Here is a 23341-nt window from a genome sequence, read left to right on the forward strand (position 1 = left end):
TATTCATTGCTTGATTACCCCTGATGAGCATAAGACCAATATGAAAAACATTATTATGAAAAATCCATTGCTTGATTTTTTTTTCCTAATAGATATCAATTATATTTAGGATATGATAACATTCAATAGCCTAATTGTTCCTCAAAAATATCATGTCAGAATAATATGACAGGTATAGATTCAATTGTTCCATTACTGCTAATGAAAAATACGTATGCAAATGGGAAAATGTTTACTATTCGATCATATCATGATTATCAAAACGTAATGATATTAAAACAAATTTAACACTCAACTATTTAATGTTTCATCAGTGCTCTAATAAGATAAAACCATCGTGTACATTGAATTATTTAATCAATCATCAACAATATAACAAGTAAACTGGTCTATTCCTATAATGAATATAAAGATGTTACGAACTGACAATGAGTATACATATACATTCCTAATTTTCTCCCTTCAATGTTATGTTATAACGACATGACAATTATACTTTCAAATTCCTCATTATTCCTCTTTAATATAGAGATGTGTACATCAAACATACATTCAATTAATTCATTATCCCTCATGAATATAAAAATGCGCAGATATCGATATGACCACAAGAATACATCTTGATAATTCCTCATGAATATAACGATAACACGATTCGAAAAGCATTTATTTCAATTGCTTGATTATTTTTCATGTATATGAAGATGTAACGACCTGACAATAAGATCGTTGTTCTTCTCTAATATAAAATGGTAACGACAAGACAACAAGAATACATTCAGTACTAAATTATTTATCATGGTATATAAAAGTATAAGCACTTGATTATTGCTAATGCATAATTCATAAAGATAAGACTATATGAAAGGCATACTTTTCGGTATTAATTTTGTTATTCCTATAGTACAGTAAGATGTTATGATATGATAAGTATATTCAGTAAACTGACATGGCACTGGGAAGAGGGGGTGTTGGGGGTGCTGCGTGTGTTATGTTGCATATGCAGCACCCCCTGGGATTCTGGGGCCGATTGCACGAAAGGGTCTTTTCAAGGACCGTCTTTCGTGTCGCCCATCTTTTATGATGCGCCATGTGAAACGCATTTTAAATAAAACATCTGCAAACATATTTCATTCGTCCATTAAAATAAACAAAATGTTTGTTTATAAAATATGTGATATATCATGAAATTGTATAAAATTTGATTTAAAAGCAAGCTAACGAATCTTATTCTTTATCATAAATTTCAGAAACACCCCGCTTATAGCGTTTCATAAAAGATGGGCGACACGAAAGACAGTCCTTGGAAAAACCCTTTCGTGCAATCGGCTCCTGTAAGGTGTGACATCAGAATGTAGAAATATTACTAAAATTTGCTCCATTTGGTAGTGAAGCCATTTTATGTGTGTGTGTGTGTGTGTGCTTGGCAAATTTAAATCAACACCCCCTATAAAAAAATAATAAATATCCACAGGGCCCTATGAACTTAAAATCATTTAGGCAAAGAAAAGACGTATGTATAACAAGAACAATAATGAACATCCAATGATTATATCCCAAATAGATAAAAAGACGTATGCATAATCAACACGAATACATTCAGTAAATTCTTTCTCATAAATGTATAAAAAAAAAACTGTGCAGAGGATATATAACCACAATAATATATTAACATATAATGCTCCCTCCGTAGAAATTTTCAAATCGTCACTTAAAGCTCACATTTCCTCATAATTTTTTTTGACCGATTGACTGTATATTATTATAATCTGCCAACCTTTGAAACACCAGTATAAAGCGCCCTACAAATGTTATTATTATTATTATTATAAGATCATTCCTCATGAAAGATAGCATAATATGAAAAGCATGCATACACTCGACCCCATGTATATGAAAATGTAACGATATGATAACTATTATATTCAATTAATGATATTTCTTCATGATTATAAAAACGAATGCATCCAGCAAGAATATATTCAAGCAATATTGATTATTCCTCATGAATTTCAAGTTGTAACGATATGACAAGTATTCATTCAAATATTTGATTATCCATCATCATAAATAGCGAGACTTAACTATTTGAAAATAAATGAATATATTCATTAAGTATTCATTTTTTAATTGATTAATCTTCATGAATAACAGGACAAAACGATAATGACAGCAAGCAAATTTCCATCATGAATATAATGCGATATTAAAATATATATCATAAATGGTATCCATATAGATTCAATTACTCCGCATCTATAACAAAACATAACGATAATGACAGCAAATAAATTTAACATCAAGTACTGGATTATTCCTCAAAATATATAACGCAATATCAAAATGAATATGATAAGTTGTATGTATATAGATTCAATCACTCCGCATCTATAACAAAACATAACGATAATGACAGCAAATAAATTTGAGATTCAACTACTAAGAGGAGGCAATTTCTTATCGTAGGCTGTCCCCCTCCCCTCACCACAATGTAAAATGATAGTCATTAACTGGTAAAATCGCGACAATTAAGTCTGCCATCTAGTGCAATGAAGAGAAATCGAAGTTAGGCGATCTAGTGCAATGTAGCGATGCAGTCTAGATATTTATTTGATTTTCGTCTCATATTTATCCAAATATCATGCTTTTTTTATAGGAAAATCATTTTTATTTATGATGTGTGATTGAAAAACTATACGTCATGTCAATCATATAAAAAACAAAACGCTCCTACAATGAAAACCTTTTGTCACATCGTGCAGGTTTACTGCTACGATTTGTTAAGAAGTTAATGCAATTTCATAATTTAACAACAGATCTTTCAGACTGTAAATCACAAACATCTTAAATCAATAGATCATTTCGTAATTAACCCATGTGCCAAATATCGACGTCTGTGATAACGTACTTCAAACATTTTTATTCATTGAGGAGTCTTTTTGCGGACTCACAAAATACAAAAGTGTCTCATCAATGACTTCTAATTCCATTTAGAAATTAATATCTCTACTGCATATCATGATAGGACACCATAAGCGGTCAAAAAGCTGCTCCATAGGGGCATCCTAATGTATTAATCAACCTTTAACCAACCTTTCCTTTACAAGCATATACAGTGCGTATAAAAAAAAACGGGACAGATTTGAAAAGTCTATAAAATTTTGGTTTCAAATTATGATCTCTATATTTTGGTATCAATAGGTGCTCTGAAGTCTTATCCTTCAAATGCCATTAAAACAATTTGGTTTCGTTCATGTTTGAGCGAACACGGAATGTTTTTGTTTGGGGTTAAAAAGGAGGCTTGCGCCAAAATGGCATAAAATGATAAATATGATGGTCGGACTTCTTGCTAATCAGCAGTCTTCCTCTTAACCTTTTCATTATCTTTGCCCTAATTTTCGAATTATCCGGTCAAAATTCATTTCCAAATGTACTTATTTGTTTGAATATTTCTGTTGTTGTTCCTTTTTAACATGTTCTCTTTTAGCTTTGAATATTCCTTCTTTAGGCAAGAACAATTTTTTTTAAACCGAAGTATGGGAGAGCGTGTTTTTTTTCTCCCAATCTTTTCATTGTGTGCTACAAAGGTTATGGTGCCTTTGAACAGTGGCATACTGATTGTTGGGGGCTCGAGGTGCTCCCCCCCCCCCCCCAATAAAAAAAAATTATGACCAAGAATAAAAAGTGGAGAAAAAAAATAATAGAAAGCATAGAAAACGAAATATGATATCATTTTCTGAATATTATGTCAAAATCACAAAATTTGATATTGTAATAAAAAAGTGGATATTTTTGCTTGCTCGCTTCACAACTTTTTAATAAATTTTACCCGATCTGCCATATCTTGCTCCTTCGAAATTGACTCAATACACCATTGCCATTGAAAGACATGAGTTCTTTCCTGTTTTTCCTATCAAGAACATAATTAAACTTGGTGAAGGATTCAATAACCCCTTAAAAATGGATTCATGTCTTTTAAAGCTACCATATCATAATGTGTTTCACATATTAAAAAGATTTGAATAATTACAATTCTCCCAATTAAAAATGTAAATCTTCTTACTTGGGTTGACAAAAAGTCTCCTTATCTTACTTATGAAGGAAAATTCTAAGGTAAAAGAAATTTAAATGAAAAACAAAATAATTCAGGTAAATAAATTAATTTGTAAAGGAAATTTGACAGCATAATTCGAAAGTTATGGCAAAGATAATAAAAAGATTTAAGAGAGAGTCTGCTGATTAGCCAAAAGTCTAATCATCAAATTTCTCATTTCTGCTACTTAGCGCAAGCCTACTTTTGAACCCCCGACAAAAACGTCCCCTGATCGCTCAAGCATGAAGACAATTTCATTTTTAAATGGTATTTGAAAGATAAGATCTAAGAGCATCTATTAACATCAAAATATAGATATAATATTTTGAAACAATTTTTTTATAGACTTTTCAAAACTGTCCCATTTTTTTGATACGCACTGTATATACATATATGTAAAGTTATGTTTCATGTGCCTACTTTTGATAATCATTTTCATTTTAATAGAATATATATCGATTGAGCTATCATTACGACCACTCTATCCCGAAGGTGGGCGAGTTTGAAGACAGAGCTAGAAAGGGAAGGCATATTCAAATCACATGGTTAGAACGAAACATTAAATATTTTCCGCTATCTTCGCTATGAAATATAAGATAATCTGTCAATATTCAAGTTGATATATACATGTATCAAGTTTTCATTCAACAGATTTGTAAAGTCAATTTTCACAGAGATCCATGGAAGACAACAGAGAAAGATAAATTCATTCGTATTACATAACTAAAATATATGCAATGCATAGATAATAGTTATGTTTTCCATTTTCATTACTGATAAATGAAAGTATATGCCATATACTTTCATTTATCAGTAATGAAAATGGAAGACTTAAGAAATGAAGACCGAAAAACAATCCGTTTGACTTCACACTCATCAAGGCGATAATATAAAAACAGTTTTTGCGAAAACAGCAGTCATAACTTCGTTTAACAATCACCTTTGAAATGTATTTAAAAAATCATGTTTATATAACATATTGATTTCATAGCTATTCAACTTATCAACTGAGTGGTGGCGTATCTAAAAAAATAGCATGTGGTTCAAATATCATGGTGGCAGAACTAACGGCAAAGTCGCACCCCTACCATCATTTGTCGTACGTTTTAGTTTTTTTTTTATCACATTAAGAATCTATTTTCCTTTTTTTCATTGTTGATTTTGGATTTTAATTACACAAAAACCCTCTGGACGTCAAAAATAAAGTTCACGACCAGGAAAAAAGGAGAAAACGAACGACGAAAGTGAATTGTGACGGCCAAGATATTGGTTCGATAGCGACCTTTAGAAATTTGTCCCAGACGCTATATGTTGTGCCCCCTCTTTTTTTTAATAAACTGACGATAGTCTACAACGATCTACTGAGAAGTACTGAACCAATTACTATCTTGGAGTTGTATCGGATTTACTCATCAAACAAACATGGAAACTATATACTACATGTACATGAATTGGCTTAGAGTGGAACTCTGATAAAGTACAACTTCTGGTGGCAAGCAAAAGCGAGCAAGTCTGGGGAGAGAGAAACTAATGTACACCAGTAATTACATAACGGTGTATCAAGAGCACCAACCTCAAGTCTTTGCTTCAGATTCAGACCATCAAGATCATAGAGCCCGATCACCACTTTACTATTCTTCCAATCAACACTCGCTATGTAAATTCTGTCATTTTCATCTATGGCAACATACAGGTAGACATCGTTTGGAGCAATCAGGGGCTTGCCAGCATTCCCCTTCCTGTCATAGACCGCCACAATACTCGGTTTCGTGTTGCACGAGCTGGTGACGACCAAACCTGATGAAGTGGCAGATACCTGTCTTGTCCTGCTCTGTACTGTTCGAACGGTATGTTTAAGATTGGATCCCTCTTCGTCAAAGATATAGACTTGATATCCATTGTTGGAAACGAGGATTTCGCCTGCTACATCGATGATGTCAAAACCGTTTACATGGCGGATAGCCACACTTCGGTCAGAGTGCTTAGCCAACACCCACATCGATCCTCGTAGGCCTATAGATCGTACGACTTCCAATTTCCGACTTGATCCCGGAAAGCTATCTAAGTTAAGACGGGTATCACTTGCAATCTTAGAACTACTTTCCTCTACTCTCTTTGCATTGGTTGCTATAGACATGTGATTAGTGGAGACTGAGATGCTCCCGAGGTCTCGACTATTATCGATTGATTTTGATAGTGTCTCCTGCGTTTACTTCACAGTGCCGACCCCAAGATTAGTATCACCCATAGGATTTAATTTCTTAATTATCTCCTTTAAACCTCCTTTCTGCTTCACGGCTCCCGTAGATTTTTCATCAGTGGATCCCGAGAGGCTCCCACGAAGTTGATGAAAAACAGTAGTACTCGAGTTGGGATTAGGGTCAAAACAATAATCATGTTCGCGTTTTATTACATTTTCAAGTTGACCTTTCTTCTTCATGGTTGGTGTTGGACTATATGTGTCACTACCAGCTTCTGAAATATCCCCAAGGTCAGACTTCAAACTCTTCCCCTGGGTCTTCTCCGCAGTACACATTTCTGTCGTATAGTTATTAGTTCCTTGGAGCATCCCGAGGTCCTCGGATGCATCAAATTCAGACGTCGACTTGTTCTGACTTTTCTTGCTAATGGTTTCCGCAGAAGAGTGATCACTAGAGATTCTCTCCGAACCAAGAATAGAATGATCAACCGACTTTATTCTCTTGAGCATGGGCATTTTCTTACCGATTGTTGCTGGAGATTCTCCTGACACCGGAGAAGCTCCAGTGGTAGTCACAGGCTGAATGTATTGATTTGGCGGTTTTCTTGGAATCTTAAATGCTTTCTCCTGTGGGCCTACTTTCTCAGTTTCTGCCACAGATCTTATGATGTTATCGGGGAAGCGAGAATCAGCTGGTTTGGAAATTTGAGTTTTCTGTGCTAAACAATTCTTGTGACCTGTAGGCCCCAAGCACGAATCATCTTTAGAATTGCACCTTCTAAGACCTTCTGTATTTCTGACGACTGACGCAGAAGTATGATTAGAACTCGAGATCGTCCCGTGATCAAGACGAATATCACTTTGAGGTTTTGATATCGCTTCTACTTTTTTCTTAGAGACAGGCGCTGATGTTTTACCAGGTGAAACCATAGAAGCAGGTGAAGACTTGACCCTTCTGTCCGCTTTTTCCTTCGTAATGGCCGCCCCAAAGGAGTCATTCGATCTTTGGATGCTTGTAGAATCAAGATGAGCATGCTTCAATATATTCTTCTGCAATTTCTTCGTCATCTCTCCCGCCATTTTTGCATGAGTGGAATCTGAGATGCTCCCAAGAATTTGAACATTGTCATCAGGCTTGGAAATATTAGTGCTATGTGCTTCTATTCTAATTGGGCTTGCGGCAGGAGCAGGAGAGTGAACATTGGTTCTAGAGTTAAGTTCAGGAACAAGACGAGAATCATCTCGATGCTTTGTTCTATTCTCATATAGTCTTTTGTTGTCCGTGACTGACGTAAGCACGCATGTATCATCACGGGGTCTTGAAATGTTCCCGAAGTTAGGCTGAATTGAATTATTCTCTTGCGACTTCATCGCAACAGGTATTTTAGAAGTGTGATTAGTAGACTCTGTGACCGCTGTGAAAACAAGAGATGGACCATGCGCAGACCTTATCTGACTTATCTTTGCAATTGTTGCACGTGCAGCAGAAGTGTGATCAGCAGATCGTATGATGCTTTCTGAACCAGGGCGAGTATGGTTATCAACAGAATTTATTCTCTTGAGCGGCGGTACATTTCTAACGATAGCAACGGGAGATTCTCTAGACTCCAATGCCTTCTCTCCAGTGTTAGACCCAGAGGGAGCTTGATCAGCACCTTCTGAGATGCTCCCGTGGTTAGGACGATTATCATCTCCAGACTTAAACCTTTTCCGTGCTGCCTCCCTTGAACTGATGCACCCTGAGACGAAAAAGGGGTTGTCATCCGCGGACTTCAACCTCTTTTTACCACATTTCTTAATGGCTTCCGAACTATCAGAAGACTCAGAGATGCTCCGGGTGTCCTTGCGAATATTACCGGCAGACATTAACATCTTCCCGGGTGCTTCCATCGTAATGGCAGTGTGACCCTTCTGTTTTGTGATATTCTCGAGGTCACGGCGAGTACTATCATGGGGCTTGGAGATGTTCCTTTGTGTAGTATCCGGTTTATTCATACTAGCGGCCCCAGAAATTTGTTTGCTGGATCCTAGTATGATTTGCCCAACAACATTAAGTCCATTTTCTCCATTCTTCTTCTTCTTCTTCTTCAGCTCGTCTTTTCTATTCTGGTTTGTCTTTTTATTCTTCTCCACATTCCTCTTTTTCTTCTTTTTCTTGCTATGACCCTTCTCCTTCTTTACCTTAATCTTTGCTGTCATCGCAGTCCCGGGGGTGGTATCGGTGAATCCTGATATGCTCCCAAGAGTAATTCGAGTTTTACCAGATGGCTTAAACTTATTCATTTGAGCTTTATTCTTAATGACCTCAGCCGAAGTGCCACCATTACCCTCTTTCAGCAAGTAATCTAGATCTTTACACATAAATTTATGAACAGACAGATAATCTGTCTCAAGATTACCCAGTGTGTCTTTATCTATCTGTGCTATCCTGGCTATTGAACTACGGATACCTTCAATCTTCTGTAGATCATTGGATTTCATGCCGTTTAAGGCGTCGCCATAACTCTTTTCTAGTGTATGAATTTGTGTCTTGAGGTTCTGATGATACTCTTTCAGCCTTCTGCTTTTGATTCGGTAGGCATTGTTTACATCATTCAGAAGCCTCTGCATGGCAATGGTTACCTCATTGTGTTGAACCTCTACATTCTGAATGTTCTTCTGTCGTTCTGGTTCCTTAGTTACGCATCGTTTGACAAGGTTGTCCACCTAAAACAAAATCATTTGAAAGACAACATTATACAAAATTATATCATGGACATAATTTATTTTATCGAAAAACAAAACATCGGAGCTCTAACAAACGATACAATCAATGTTACCATTGGCCTGACATATCAACCAATCATACGTGTAATTTTATGGAATTTAGTGTGTCATCTTACTCTGATGAAAAATTAAAGATATAAATTATCACAAATATATAGACAGCTGTTGGAGACATTATTCTCTTTCGATGTTTGAGGGAGATTCGCTGATTAATAAGTGTTGAATTTATTAATTGGAAAAGAAAAACAGTTTCTATATAATTGCAGACATGGTCCATTTGGGATGAGGATTCCCCCTTCCCCTTAAAAAAGAATAGATAAATAATGGTGATAGAGAAAAACAGAATGATAGAGCATAATGATAAAAGTAACCCTGCATTTTACAAATAAATTGATAGACAAGCAATAATATTTTGAATACATTTGATAACAAAATACCTAGAAAATTGTTATTCTCGGTCATGTGCAATTCAGTAATAACACAAACAGAGAAAGAACATTCGCAATTCAGATAATACTTATTGCGTAAGTTATATTGCAATAGAACCGGTTGCGAAGTTCTTCAGGTAATCGAATTTGGAAAAAATAACTTACTAAATGTCAAGTCCATCCCAAAATAGTTCTATTTCTCATGAACAGAGAAAAAAAACAACATTGAAAATTTCATCGAAGTGAGATGTAAGATAAAAAAAAAGGTTCATATGACTTTTAAAAGTTAAGCATACTTTCACACAATAGTTATAATACATCATATAGTTACTAACTATTTATAACTGTTTAATACATTATAGTTAGTATACAGATAACTTACGATGTCACACACTCACTTTTTTCATTAAATCAAATATAGAACATTTCAATTTTTTATCTCGCCTGCTTTTACCCAGTGCTACCCGCACTGGGTAAAATACTTCCTCACCTTTGTTGGACCCATAATTACCCTCGTGCTGGTTAAAATTTTACCCAAAGTTACCCAATATAAGTGTAATCAGTAAGGGCCTCTTTCATGAAATTTAGACGTAAGGGTGATAGCTTATCTGACTTATCAATGAGCAGTTTGAAAAAGAAATCCAAGGGCACGTAATTATGTCAAAGATCGTATATAAGGGTCAATGAACTTTAACTAATTTGTGGCATCAACATATAAAAAACAAGCCCATTATTTTGAAGCTGTAAGTATGTATTGCCTACAACTTACATAACGATAGTGATAAATATGGGCGAATGGATGAATTATATTTGAGGTCACTAAGCAATACCAAAAGTAATTTGGGTTCAATAAAATGTATCAACTTAAAAAAAAGACAGATTTTACCCAATGTTGAATAAAAAGTCTGTATTGTATCAAACTTGGCTATAATGAATAACAAACAGTAATAATGTCTGTTTATCACATGCGAGTATAGTGTCAGCTTCCATGTTCAAGGTCAAAGTTCATTCTAGATCAATTAATTTGGAAAGGAAATGATACTTTGCTCATAATTTCTAAATTACTTATCAAATTAAAATGAAATCTATAAGAGATTGTTATTGATGTGAAAATATGAAATGAATAAAAAGTTTCATGCAAAGCAAACATAATTTTAAGTCAACGAACCATAGTATTTTATTATCAAATGAAGTTTTTTTTTCTTTGTGAAAAAGTATTCAGCTATGGCTGTTTTTTTTAAACTTAACACTGCTGCTATATTAATCCTGTAGGCGAGAATAATAGAAGCATAACACTTTTAGAATTGACAATGAGGAAGTCATTTCTTGATTTGCATTAGGTTAATTGCAATGATAAAATGGGAGTCAGAAGAGGGGGAGGGAAAAGGGGACACCCCCCAAAAAAATAGAAATAAATGAATAAAATAATAGACAAATAAATAAATAAATAAATAAATAAAATAAAGATGGGGGACACAATAAGGCATGTCCCACAAATTTCTCTAAGTCTTTTATTTACGGAGGTTTTTTTTTTACTGACAAAGGTATCAGCCTAATAGTTTTCCTAAATGGCAACAAAGCTAAAAATGTTCATTTTCAGCTCTGAATATTGAAATTTCGGCACGCGCTTAGCGCTCGCATCATTTATTTCTGGGATATTTATCCCCTTGATAAATTCCTAGTAATAGTCATGAAAATAGTCCTTTTTTAACGATTACACATTACAAAATGCCAAGTTCTTACATTTATTTTTACCCCCCAAAATCGTCTTCATGAATTTCTTACAAGTCAAATAGTGTTTAAAACCTTCATTTTCGGTTCAGTGTAGTGTAAACATGTATAAAAATTTGCCCTCGAATTATTTTATCGGTGAGATTTGTATCCTTTTCATATATCACTACAATCAATAAGAGGTCCCCTTTTTCCAATATACTAAAAAAATCCAGTTGCATTTAATGTTTACTTAGATTTCTTAAACGAAAAGTGCCTAAAAAATCCCAGTTGTCAGGTGGGACTATAAAAAATCGGGCTTTGCACGCTCATTTATTGTTAATTTAGGTACGCATCATGTTTATGATTTAAAAAATTGCTCAGAATGTTCAATTTTAGGTCGAAATTTATGACATAAAAAAACATGAAGCTCGCGCTTTGCGCTCGCATTATTAGATACCTTATTTTGGTTCTTGAGTAATATAACGCTCGTGAATGATACAACAATTCTGAATGTTCACAGAGAAATCATATAAACAAAATAATATCGAAATATATCAGGTTTCATTATACAATAGCAAATACATAGTGAGTGGGTGACGTCATTGATTTCGTCATTTACATAACATCCGTATTGTAAAGATCTAAGAAATTGCAGGGTGCAAATGGGTAAATCACCCTTTAGGAGGGCCGAGGGGCGTTTTTTTATAAGGTTGAAAAATGCTGAACCGTTGACACTCCTTGGCCCTTAGCCACCTTTTTCGCCTTTTATGCAGTTTACGGTTTCTCACTCCTACTCGTGCTCAGCTGTTTGGAAAATCTACTTTGAAGCGATGGCAATGCAGAAATATTAAAGCATTCAATAATTTCAAATTCATCAACTTCAAGTTTTGGGATTTTTGGTGAGAATTTCGTCTATTATACAGCGGCGTATTCTTAATTCTTCTTCTCCTTCTTTTTCTTCTTCTGTTCTTCTTATATTCTTCTTGTATATGTCATCTTTGTATTTTTGTATTGCTGATAGTACATTCTGATTTTTTTCTTTTGTGTGAAAAGAATAATTTACATTTTCTCATCGTAATTCTATACATGTCGAGGACCCCACTGGAAATAAGCTTTCGAACTTTAGTCGGGCATCCTATGCAATTAGCTGTATATATGTTGTGATGACTTGCCAAATAAAATCAATAAGAACCAATCAATCAACGATCTATTAATATAATACTTGTATCGTATCTTAAGAATGCCTACCAGTACACACTAAGAAATAAAGGTTCAAAATTGAACCCCGAAAGGTTCATGCAAAATCAGCACCCTATGGGTTCAAAAATTGAATCCCTGATTTGGGGTTCAAAAATTGTACACTACGGTTGAGGTTCATTTTTTCACCCTGCGGGTTCAAAACTGCACCCCCAGGGGTTCAATTTAAATTTAGGGGTGCAGTTTTGAACCAGCAGTGTGCAAAAATGAACCCAAACGCAGGGTTCATTTTTTGAACCCCAAATCAGGGGGTTCAATTTTTGAACCCATAGGGTGCTGATTTTGCATCAACCTTTCGGGGTTCAATTTGGAACCTTTATTTCTTAGTGTGTATGTGTCTACCATCACGGGCGGAAATCCCGCGGAGATGGGAGATACACCACCCCCCACACACACACTTTTCAGAGAGGAGGAGTACGTACGTGGCGAGACAAAAATAATCTGTTAATCTTTAAATGCAGTCAAAGTGCTTAAATGAGCCCAATATCACATTCTAAAAACGCAAAACTTCTCACTCGGTCGCTCCGCTCCGCCCCTGCGCTCAATCTGTATACACATGCCAAGAGGGAATATAAATTTGCATTTTGGTCGCGTTAATTTTCAAAATTTTTATTCATTAAAGACAAAAATTGAAGAGCCCCGACGGGGGGATTTTGCATTGCAAGTCCCCTAATGGTGGGTGCACGATAGCGAGCCGTCTGTGTACGAGGAGAAATTAAAAAAAAAATGTTTAACAACTCGAAACAGACGGCTGCCAGCTGTCTAGTTAACCACAAGCTCCGTACTTTGACAATTTCTCGCACATGCACTAGGCTGGCCATGTATAAGCAGCCATTCTCAACTCGTATCGGGCCTCTCATTGCACTGTCTTAGCCCCCCGCTTTTACATGTAAGTCTCGTACTTCTCCCACTCCAAGCAAGATTCGATGGCTTAAAAGGGTCATTTGCATCAAGCAAACTTTGACTAAATAATTTACTCACAATCTTATCTTGTGACTCTCATGACATGACTTCCATCATCATTCATCTCAAGCTATTGGTCAGGCAGTGCTGCAATAAATTAATCTAGGAATACTTTGAAATAACATGCGACTTGAACTTTAATACTAGAACTGCAATCGTTTCAGAACGATGTGCATGCATTGACGCCTCTGATTTAGAAACAGGAGGAGATCAAGAGAAAACTCTAGATGATATACATTCTCAAAATATCAGAGGGCGCTATTTTTTAAAAGAATTGTCACTGATGCGTAATACACAGTTGGAGTACATGTACGTGAAACGATACAATTGGCAAACCCTGAAAACATGAGACCAAAATAAATTCAAACAAGGAAGTTATGGCAATTTAACTATTTCAAGACTTTGCAATAGAAGGCGCTATTTCTAAAGGTTATGGTCCCTAATTATGAACAGTATGTCTACCAAATCAGAATGAATTTGGATGAGAAACGGAGGCAGGAGAGGACTAACAAAAATTACATGTTAAATTGGATTTTGGCAGATTTTGCTTTTCATAGGAAATTACATTCTCGAGTCAAACAAATTTCGTCCATTTTTAGACCATGTGGCCACTGAAGAAAGAGAGAGAGAGAGAGAAAGACGCAGAGAGAGTAATAGAAATAAGCATACAAATTCGCTGACAATTCATCAACGTAACCCAGTGTTAAGTACATACCAGAATGATGTGCATGCATAAACTGAGTTTATCGCCTTACTGGACAAATGGCGTGCCATAGTAGTTCGTTTTTGTGCGAAACCGATGCAATAGACACTGTGTACAATTCTGTTGTTGATAATGTGTACATAGTGAGCAGTATACCATGTGTTCAGATTGACTTATCTTGAAATTTTCTGTTGTGACCTATGTCGTATTTGGTATCACTGGAAAGAGTATTCCAATGCGGTGACATTGATACCACTTTTATTTGTGAGCAGGCAATAGACCGGAAGTAAATGCCATATAAAGAAAGACATTAAAAATGAAGGTTTTGCACAATAATTTGAAGCTGACGTCAGATTTTTGTCAGTTTTTGTTACAAAAGGTTGACGAACGGTTGAAGTATATATCAATACTCATATCAGCCAAGTTAGAAAGAATAAGCTTCAATAATATGGAAATAAGAGCAAGTTGAAGTTGTGCTGGCATTAAAGTGCATTTTGGGGTATTTTGCTGATTTTCGGGAGCATTTTTCAGATATTTCGTCAGTTGTAAGGTATATATTTTTTTCAATGGCATGAAAGATCATATCTTGAAGACCCTAAATTAAAAAAAGGGTACGGGTTTGGCCACGCATGACGCAATGAGGAGCATTCAAAGGTAAGCGTTTTTGAAACTTTAGAGGGCGCTATTTCGATGACGGAAGGTCAATGATGCGTGAAAACTCAATAGCCTGTATGTTATAATACCGTAATCAATTCTTGAAATAATGAGTTCAAAATGAATCAAAACAAGAAAGTTATGGCCATTTTACGAATTTATGACTTTACATTTCAATAAATATGACGTTTTTGAAGGAAGGCTATTTCGGATTTGAATTTAGGACATGAAGATGGCATTTTGAAGGTCAGGTTATGCGTCGCAGATGATAGAGAAAGTCTTGGACTATCTATAGCAATTTGTTAGAAGTCTGTAGCATGCAGGATAATTGAGATATGAAAGAATGAAGAATGGTATGCAAATGGACTTGAAATTGACAAAATGGCGCCTGGATGGTCATGCATGAGTGATTTTGGAAAATGGAAGACGAGAGGCACAACTAGGGATGCTGGACAACATGTCTACCAAATTTGGATGAATTTGGATGAGGGACGGAGTCAGGGTAGAGCTAACAAAATCATGTATTAAACAAATGGGATTTTGGTGGAAGAAGAAGATTACGGAATAGGAATATGGAACAAGAACAATGCATTGTCGCCATTGGGCGACAATGCAATAAAACTGATGTTTGTAGTCTGTACACAGGGGCGGATCCAGCTTTCGCCAATAGGGGGGGGGGGGGGGCGAAGATATTTTCATCAAAATTTTTCTCGATTAGCCGCTATAATCTGATTTTTTCTGTTTTTTTCAGGGGGTAGTCCTAACTAAAGACTGAAGTTTTAAATATATTAGTTTTTCTTGTTATAAACAAGATAAGGTATCTCATGTGGTCTTAATATATAATGCGAGCGCGAAGCGCGAGCTAAAATTCTTTGATATTTTATGTCCTTAGAACTGAAGATTCTGAGCAGTTTTTATAATCATGAAAAACAGATAAGTATCCAACTAAACAATGCGAGCGCGAACGTGAAAAGGGACTCAATTAGGACTGTTTTTAGTGATTAATGAAGAGGATATCAACAATAAATAATGAGAGTGCGAAGCTCGAGCTCAAAATTTTTGATATTCCGACCTGAAAAATGGACTGTCTAAGCGCGTTTTTATTTAAATAAAGAACAAGCTGTGTGTCTCAAGCAATTAAATGCGAGTGCGAAGCATCTGAGCTTAATTCTTTGATATACTGACATGATAAAAGAGCATTTTGACAAATTTTGGAAAGAATTTCCAAAGAAGATAGGTATCTCACAAATCAAACAATGCGAGAGCGCGCTGAGAATTTTGATATAACAATTTGTGTAAATCAAACAAAATAATGAAAGCTTGATGTGCGAACATTGTGTGCAAATTGATTTCAGAAGTGGATATAATAGGAAGTGTTATTTCATCCTCTTGAATGAGATTCATTACACAGGCAATGCGAGCGCGAGCGAAATTTTTCATATAAAGTCTATTTTACAATTGTTTCCCTAACCTTTTTCTTGTTTCCTTTCGGGGTCGGGCCGGCCGTTACGAGACTGTTAGTTACACATCATGGGTATAATACCTCTTTCTTACTTTTCTTTCTGTTTTTCGTAGTTTCTATCAAGATAAAGAGTACACTTTTTCTGCAGGTTGTCAAAAAATAGGGGGGGGGGGCCGGCTCGGCCCCCTCCTGGATCCGCGCCTGTACATCTGAACGTTTTTACATCTATTTACATTGAGCTCAGGATAATCTGACATAGTAAACTGGTTCACTCCAAGAGAAGTGAAAATTCTATAAGCCTAAGGTACATTAGATTAATTTCACATTCCTTACTTTCTATTTCAAATTCATTCATACCATAACTTATCTCCGAGTAGGCCTGTTATTATATCTCGCGGTCTTCCAAACAAATCTAACCTAGTTTCTTAGTTAGTTTTATCTCTTCTTTTCCAATTCAATTTCCTAAAACATGTTGATGCGACCAGCGCACAACACAACCTTTCCTTTTAATATAAGATTCCAATTGTCTCAAAACCAGACCAACTCCAACACTCCCCTCCTGGGCTTAACCTGAACTCAAATAACTGGCCGCAAACATGTAAACATGACCACTCTGTCGGTCCATGCCTACTAAACTTTCTAATCACCGTCGCTTATAGTAACTGGCCTCAGAGATGCTATCTCCCAGAAACTATGCAAAGAGAAATCTTTACTAAGAAACAACTTTCTGTGTTTAACCTGGACCATTACTTTCAGAGTTGAAACTCTAGTATCTCTTACATAGGTAAACATTAAATAAATCAAGCATGGTGGTGCACTAAGTTAGAGGGTTGGGGCATCTAAGTTCTTCAATCCTGGTTTATTCCTCTGCTCATCATCATCGTCATCAAAGATTATAGTCCTCCATGATGGCCAAGAAGAATGATCATCTCATCGTAAATTTGCTTTATGTTCTTTCTAATTCCATTGAATGATCATCGATGAGTTCATCTCATTGCCATTCCCTGTCACATTCCTCAGCACCCACCTCTGGTTGTGATGGTGGGGGGGGGGGGAACTAGTGACACCACCAAGACTATTATACTTGAAAATTTACTAAGCATAAATAATTTCATTCACAACAAAATTCATATCCATGTAAAATGACCAAACTGTCTATACTTAGAAAAATTTTGGTCTATGTAATGACCACAGTGTCTACACTTGGAATATTATTTTGTACCATGAAATTACCACAGTGTCTAGACTTAAAATATTTCGATCTATGAAATGACCACAGTGTCTAAACTTGGAATATTATTTTGTACCATGAAATGACCAAAATGTCTATTCTTAGAATATTTTCCATCTATGAAATGACCAAAATGTCTATTCTTAGAATAATTTCGGTCTATGTAATGACCACAGTGTCTATACTTAGAATATTTTTATACCATGAATGACCAAAGTGTCTATTAGAAAATAAAATCTATGAAATGGCCACAGCTAGTGTCTACACTTGGAATATTTTTCATACCATGAAGTGACCAGAAGTGTCAATACTTAGAATATTTTGATCTATGGTACATTCTATGGTGATTCAAGAATTAATTGGTACAAATCATGAATTTAAGGTACTATGAGACACACTCAACTTTAGGGTTTAGCCAAAGACTAAGAGTAAGTAATATATTCAATTAAAAAAGAAATTGGAAAAAAAAAATATATTCAATGTTCAAGATCTGAAAGCCAGAGATATTTGTTAATAATGCCAGGGTCCCAGACCCTACACGTAACTGGTGCTGGAATCATCTTGTATTTAGTTGTTGATTAATAAATAATTAAATACAATGAATGTAGTTAGTGATTATTATCTGTCCATGTCCTAAGTAAGAGAACCAAAATAGTGACACTTAGAAAACTTTTGACTAAAAGGCCAAAATAGTGACACTTAGACAATTTTCGACTAAAAGGCCAAAGTAGTGACACTTAGAAAATTTTCACCATTGTTCCAATCTGACAAGAACAATACAACAATTCAGTTAAAATAATCTCAACATACACATAATAGATCATTTAAATTATCTTCAATAGATATTAAAGTACTTCTTGAATGAAATTTCTTACAAAACCCTCATTTTAAAATCCATTGTTCAAGAATCAATTTTTCCTTCACAAAATCTATCTTTTATCCTATAAATTTCTTTAAAATCAATTTTAGGAAGCAGTTTACATCAACCTCATATTTCTTTCCCCTAAAGAATCATAAATAAGTACTTACAGTGTGAGATGTTCAAGATTGAATTTGAGAGGAAGAGAAATTGTTTACAGATGGAGTTGACCGTGACCTTTCAAGATGGCGTCTGGAACAAGTTACGCCGAATTTGTGCCTCCCGCTCCCTATTTATACCCCCAAATCCTGTCCCCTGATTGGTCAAAATTACCCCGCCCAACGTGAAACTACTATGACGTCACAATGAATGCGCGTCACTCATTGTCTGCCGACCAAAGGCCGATACTACTATGACGTCACAATGAATTCCAACCCTAACTATTACAGGACGTATAAATGATGATTCCTGACCGAAACTTGTTTGACAATCAGCCAGCTTCCCTGAAATACATTATTACTGGAAAATATCAGAGGTAAGTACTATTTCTTTAGTTTATATAGGGTGACAACTCAACATGACATCTTTACATAATCATGTACAATAAATAATAGTGTTTCATAACAGCATCGTTCATCATAAGTTTTTTTTAAGGGGTGGGGACAAAAACCGTCACAATATTATTATTGTATTTTCTTTGTTAATGTGTTTATGAAAAAGTGTTGCAGAAACTAATAAATGAAATGAAACCAATAAAAATTTTCGTGAATAAGGGGGGGGGTGGTGCAGTATCATGGTATCTTTGAGGAAGCAGGGATAATTTGTACAAAAAATATATATTTGGCCTACCGTTTTCATCAAAATAAGTGTACTGTGACAAGGGTGAATCCAGCTTTCGCCAATAGGGGAGGGGCCAAAAAAATTCTCTCACATTTTCCCTTATTGGCCACTCAAACATGATTTTTGTTTGTTTCTTTGAAGGGGTAGTCCCAACAGTCACCTCTTTGCTTTATTATTTTTTTATTAGAAAATAACATAGATATGTAAAAATCTTATAAGCCCTATTCAATTATTGCGAACGCGAAGCGCGATCATCTATTGGGAGAGGGGAAATTTATGCATATTGTCCTAGAAATTGAACATTCTGTGCAATGTTTGTGATCCTAAGCAAGATGCATTTTAAGACCATTACAGCGAGCGTGAAGCACGAGCAGAACTTTTTAATATACGTTCTTGCCTGATCGAAAGGGGCCGCATGTTAAGTACTCTCTGCAGTAAGCCATAAAAACGATACATATTTTAACAATTTAATAATGTGAGTTCATTTTTTTACATTCCGACATAACATTCTAAGTACTTTTTGTAATTAAGAACGGAATATGTAACAACATATTAATGCAAGCGCGAAGCGCGAGCGGATATATTGAAATTCAGAACTAGAAACGAGACACTCTATTCATGTTTTGTAAATCATGAAATGGACGGGTAATTGGTCATGCCACATTGACAAAAAAAAGGGAAGCGCTAGCAGAAATATTTTGATATTCTGATCTTAAACCAGATGAACCAGCTCTCAATGAACATACGTGCGTGTTTTTTAGATTTAGACCGCGAATTTGGGCATTCTGAAGACATTTTTTTATCATGAACATCAATAATTTGTGAGTGCGATATTCCGATCTGAAAAATGACCAGATTGAGCAATATTTCAAGCACTATGTGGAAAAATTGTGAAGTGGATGCGCGCCTGGGTGAGGTATACTGATGACATTGAATGCCGATGATCCATCACTCATCTTTACAATTGCATTAATTTATAGGGGACTTATTCATTCATAGGGGATCACATTAAATAACACCACAATGTAATAAATATTTTTAGTATGAATTTTGTTTATTTTATCATCCCCCAATATATCCTTAAAGATTATTTAAAACCTTTTCTTTTCTATGCATCATTGTACTGTTTCCACGTTTTGTTAGTCTATGATGGCCGATGATCATTTTAATATAAAATGGCCTGTGATATTCACGATAATCACGATCCCTTTTTCATTTTCATCTCACCTTTAACCACTCAGCAAATGAGTTTTCATTGAACAAATCTGAACTATTATTTTAATCCCTATTTCCTCTTTTTATATATTTCTACTAAAAAAAAATCCGTATCAGAGAAAGTGGTTATTTTCAAGATGGCGTCCAAGATAGCTGCCATTCAATGAAAATGGATACAACTCACTCATTATCTATCCTAGAATCCTATTTATATTCCATTTTTCTAGGGGGTAAAATAATTTGTTGATACAGGATAAAGTGAATATAGCACTCCAGGGAACATGAGAAAATTCAAGATGGCTCCCAAAATGGCAATAAATTTCATCTATTTACTTAAGTGCCTTTTAATTTGGTTTCTATGCATTTTTAAGTGTGAAGTAGTACATTGGACCAAGAAAGACAGTTGTCTTAGAACTATCTCTTTATGAACCCACTTACTTCAAGCTGCAGCTCCTCACCGAAGGTATCCCGACTCTGGATTTTATGATACTGATGACCGTCGGTTAAGCATTTGAGACAGATGTAGATTTTACAATCCTCACAAAATGCATCTTTCTTCTCCAGTCTGTGGAAGGAACATTTCTTCGTCAGAGGATCGAGGATGGACTTTCCCTTGATATCATCCTGCATGGAAACAATCTCGTGACCTTCAAAGACACTAAGATGCTCATGGCAATACCGACACTCATCACACAAGGGGTTATTACAAGTTCTGCAGAATGAAACAGCATGTGGCTGAGGCTTGCAAGAGGTGCATTTTGGGCGGATCTGAACAGTGGTTGCATTTGCTCCTCCATTTTTTGCCCGGTAATCGTCCACGAATTTATTAACCGTTACGTTTGCAAGCAAGCCATCGACACGGTTCGCAGATAAATTAGTGTTCTTCTGACAGAGAGGACAGACCATGTAGTTACGGTCCTGGTGAGACAGGTCGTAGTTCTTCAGGCAGTTCCTGCAGAATGTGTGTCCGCATGATGTCAAGATGGTTGCTTCAGTGAAGATTCCGAGACACATTGGACATGTAAGATTCCTCAAGGAACCTGTGGCATCTCCTCTAGTCGCAGCCTCTACAGCCATGAGAAATTAGAATTTTTCTTGCGAGTTAAAAAGAAAATAAGATTGAGATCTCAGCGGTGTCTGACGAATGTGAATTATTTGTTTTAACCGCCAAAGAATTTGTCATCAAACAAAGTCCAAACTGTTCACCTATTTCTGTAGATAGATAGCATATCGTTATTATGACGAGGCCTGATTGGTCTACCCTGTTATCGTTGCGTCTTCAAGTTACTCCGCGAAGGTTCAAATGTGTATTATACATCGGCTCATTTTCGTGGAAGGCACCAAGGTGGGAAAACCCACCGATATAAATAAAACTGGGTTTTTCCACCACCTGACGCCCGTATTCAATTTGTCATGAGGAAAGGCTGCCAAAATGAATACGAGGTTGTTGTTGCGTGCACTGTCTTTCTTCCCCACTTTTGTTCGATGAAATTCAAATATTGATTCAATTTTCTATTACCGAATAATAAGGTTCGTATCGCATCGTATATTCCAAAGTTCTTCATATTGTAAATTATGCCCGGGGGCCACTTCCATTCACAAGTGGATACATGCGCGACCATGGGGTCTCGAAAAGCACCCTAAACACGTAATTTCCATATTCTGAAAATGCACCCCTTAACAAGTATTGGCGTGTGAAACCCTACCCTTAACAAGTATTAGAAACAAAACGATACCATATCTTGGCATATATTTCCTGAAATGAACCCCTAAACAACTTACAAGTACAGGAATGTTTTATTATTACGGGTCCTTCGGTCGTCGGCATTACTTTATTTGGTTTAGTACGACCCCACTTCTACACCTCGCGCAAATCGGACTCTAAACACGAAGTGTTGGGGCAAAAAGGACATCCTTCATAAAACATTTTTTTTTTTTTTTATTATCCCGGAAAATTCGACCCTAAACACGTAATTTCCTAGCGAAATAGATACCCTTTTTTCATTATTTTTGTGTTTTTGACACCCTTATCACGTTACGTACGTAACGTGCCCTATCGTGAAAAAGACATCCTTTTCACATGTTTTTTTGGTCGCGCATGGTATCCACTGGTCAATGTAAGTGGCCCCCCGGGAAATTATGTTATTTAATGAATGATTGGGATATCCTCAAAGCAATCCCTTTATAAAGGGCTCACAAAGAAAAGAATTTTTCATCAGCTTTTAAATATGTAAATTCAAAATGATGTGTAATGAAATAAAAAGATGCGTAATTAAACAATGTAAACTTCATTACTCAGTGTTTTTATTTCGTTTTGACTACTGTATTCGACTGACTCGGAGCTGGATATCTAATTAAATGCTCCACCGAAACATCCGATATTTCATGAGTTGGCATGCAGTAGACGATCTCACCAGGGTCATTCTAAAAAAAAATGTTACAATTCACAAAAAGCATGTTTTGGTTTGGTTTGGTTTGGTTTATTCACGATAAAAATATATAAATATAAACAAAATATATGTCAAGTAAGATCAAAGTATTACAATAGAATCATGACAAAAATATTGAGTGTAATACAACATATCATATAAAACTTAAACATATCGTAGAGATGACTCCGGGATGACTTGTTTCAGATGGGCTATTAATCTAGCCCATCTGTTCTTCCCCGAGGTCCCTGGAAATAAATTATTTATGGCCGCTAGCTTCACAAAACCCTGAACATTTTCTACAAAAATATTATCAAGACAATGACATTAAAAGACTAGCTCCACAAAGCATATGCGACCAGTGACAATAGTAGACTATAGTGAAGCTCTAATTTTATTTTATTTTTGCTTTTTGTTAGAATCATGTCAGACTCTCTGGTCAGTTTTTTATTTTACTATCATTTTCTTTTATATGTGGTGAGGGCAGCTTGGTGTATACCGTCTGAAGATCACTTTGTGATTATTTTC

The 23341-nt window shown here is 35.7% G+C and overlaps 1 protein-coding gene across 1 annotated transcript; it reads right to left on the reverse strand.

The window, feature by feature from the left end:
• Positions 1 to 6302: 6302 nt before the first annotated feature.
• LOC121425272 lies at positions 6303 to 21853 on the reverse strand. The gene is made up of 2 exons (XM_041621297.1): positions 20823 to 21853; positions 6303 to 8999 (listed from the first exon to the last, which is right to left on the reverse strand). Exons 1-2 carry the CDS (start codon positions 21459 to 21461, stop codon positions 6303 to 6305), a joined length of 3336 nt encoding a protein of 1111 aa, XP_041477231.1. The 5' UTR covers positions 21462 to 21853.
• Between the last annotated feature and the right edge of the window lie 1488 nt (positions 21854 to 23341).

Source organism: Lytechinus variegatus, chromosome 12 (assembly GCF_018143015.1).
Source record: "Lytechinus variegatus isolate NC3 chromosome 12, Lvar_3.0, whole genome shotgun sequence".
In the NCBI taxonomy this organism is placed as follows: Eukaryota; Metazoa; Echinodermata; class Echinoidea; order Temnopleuroida; family Toxopneustidae; genus Lytechinus; species Lytechinus variegatus.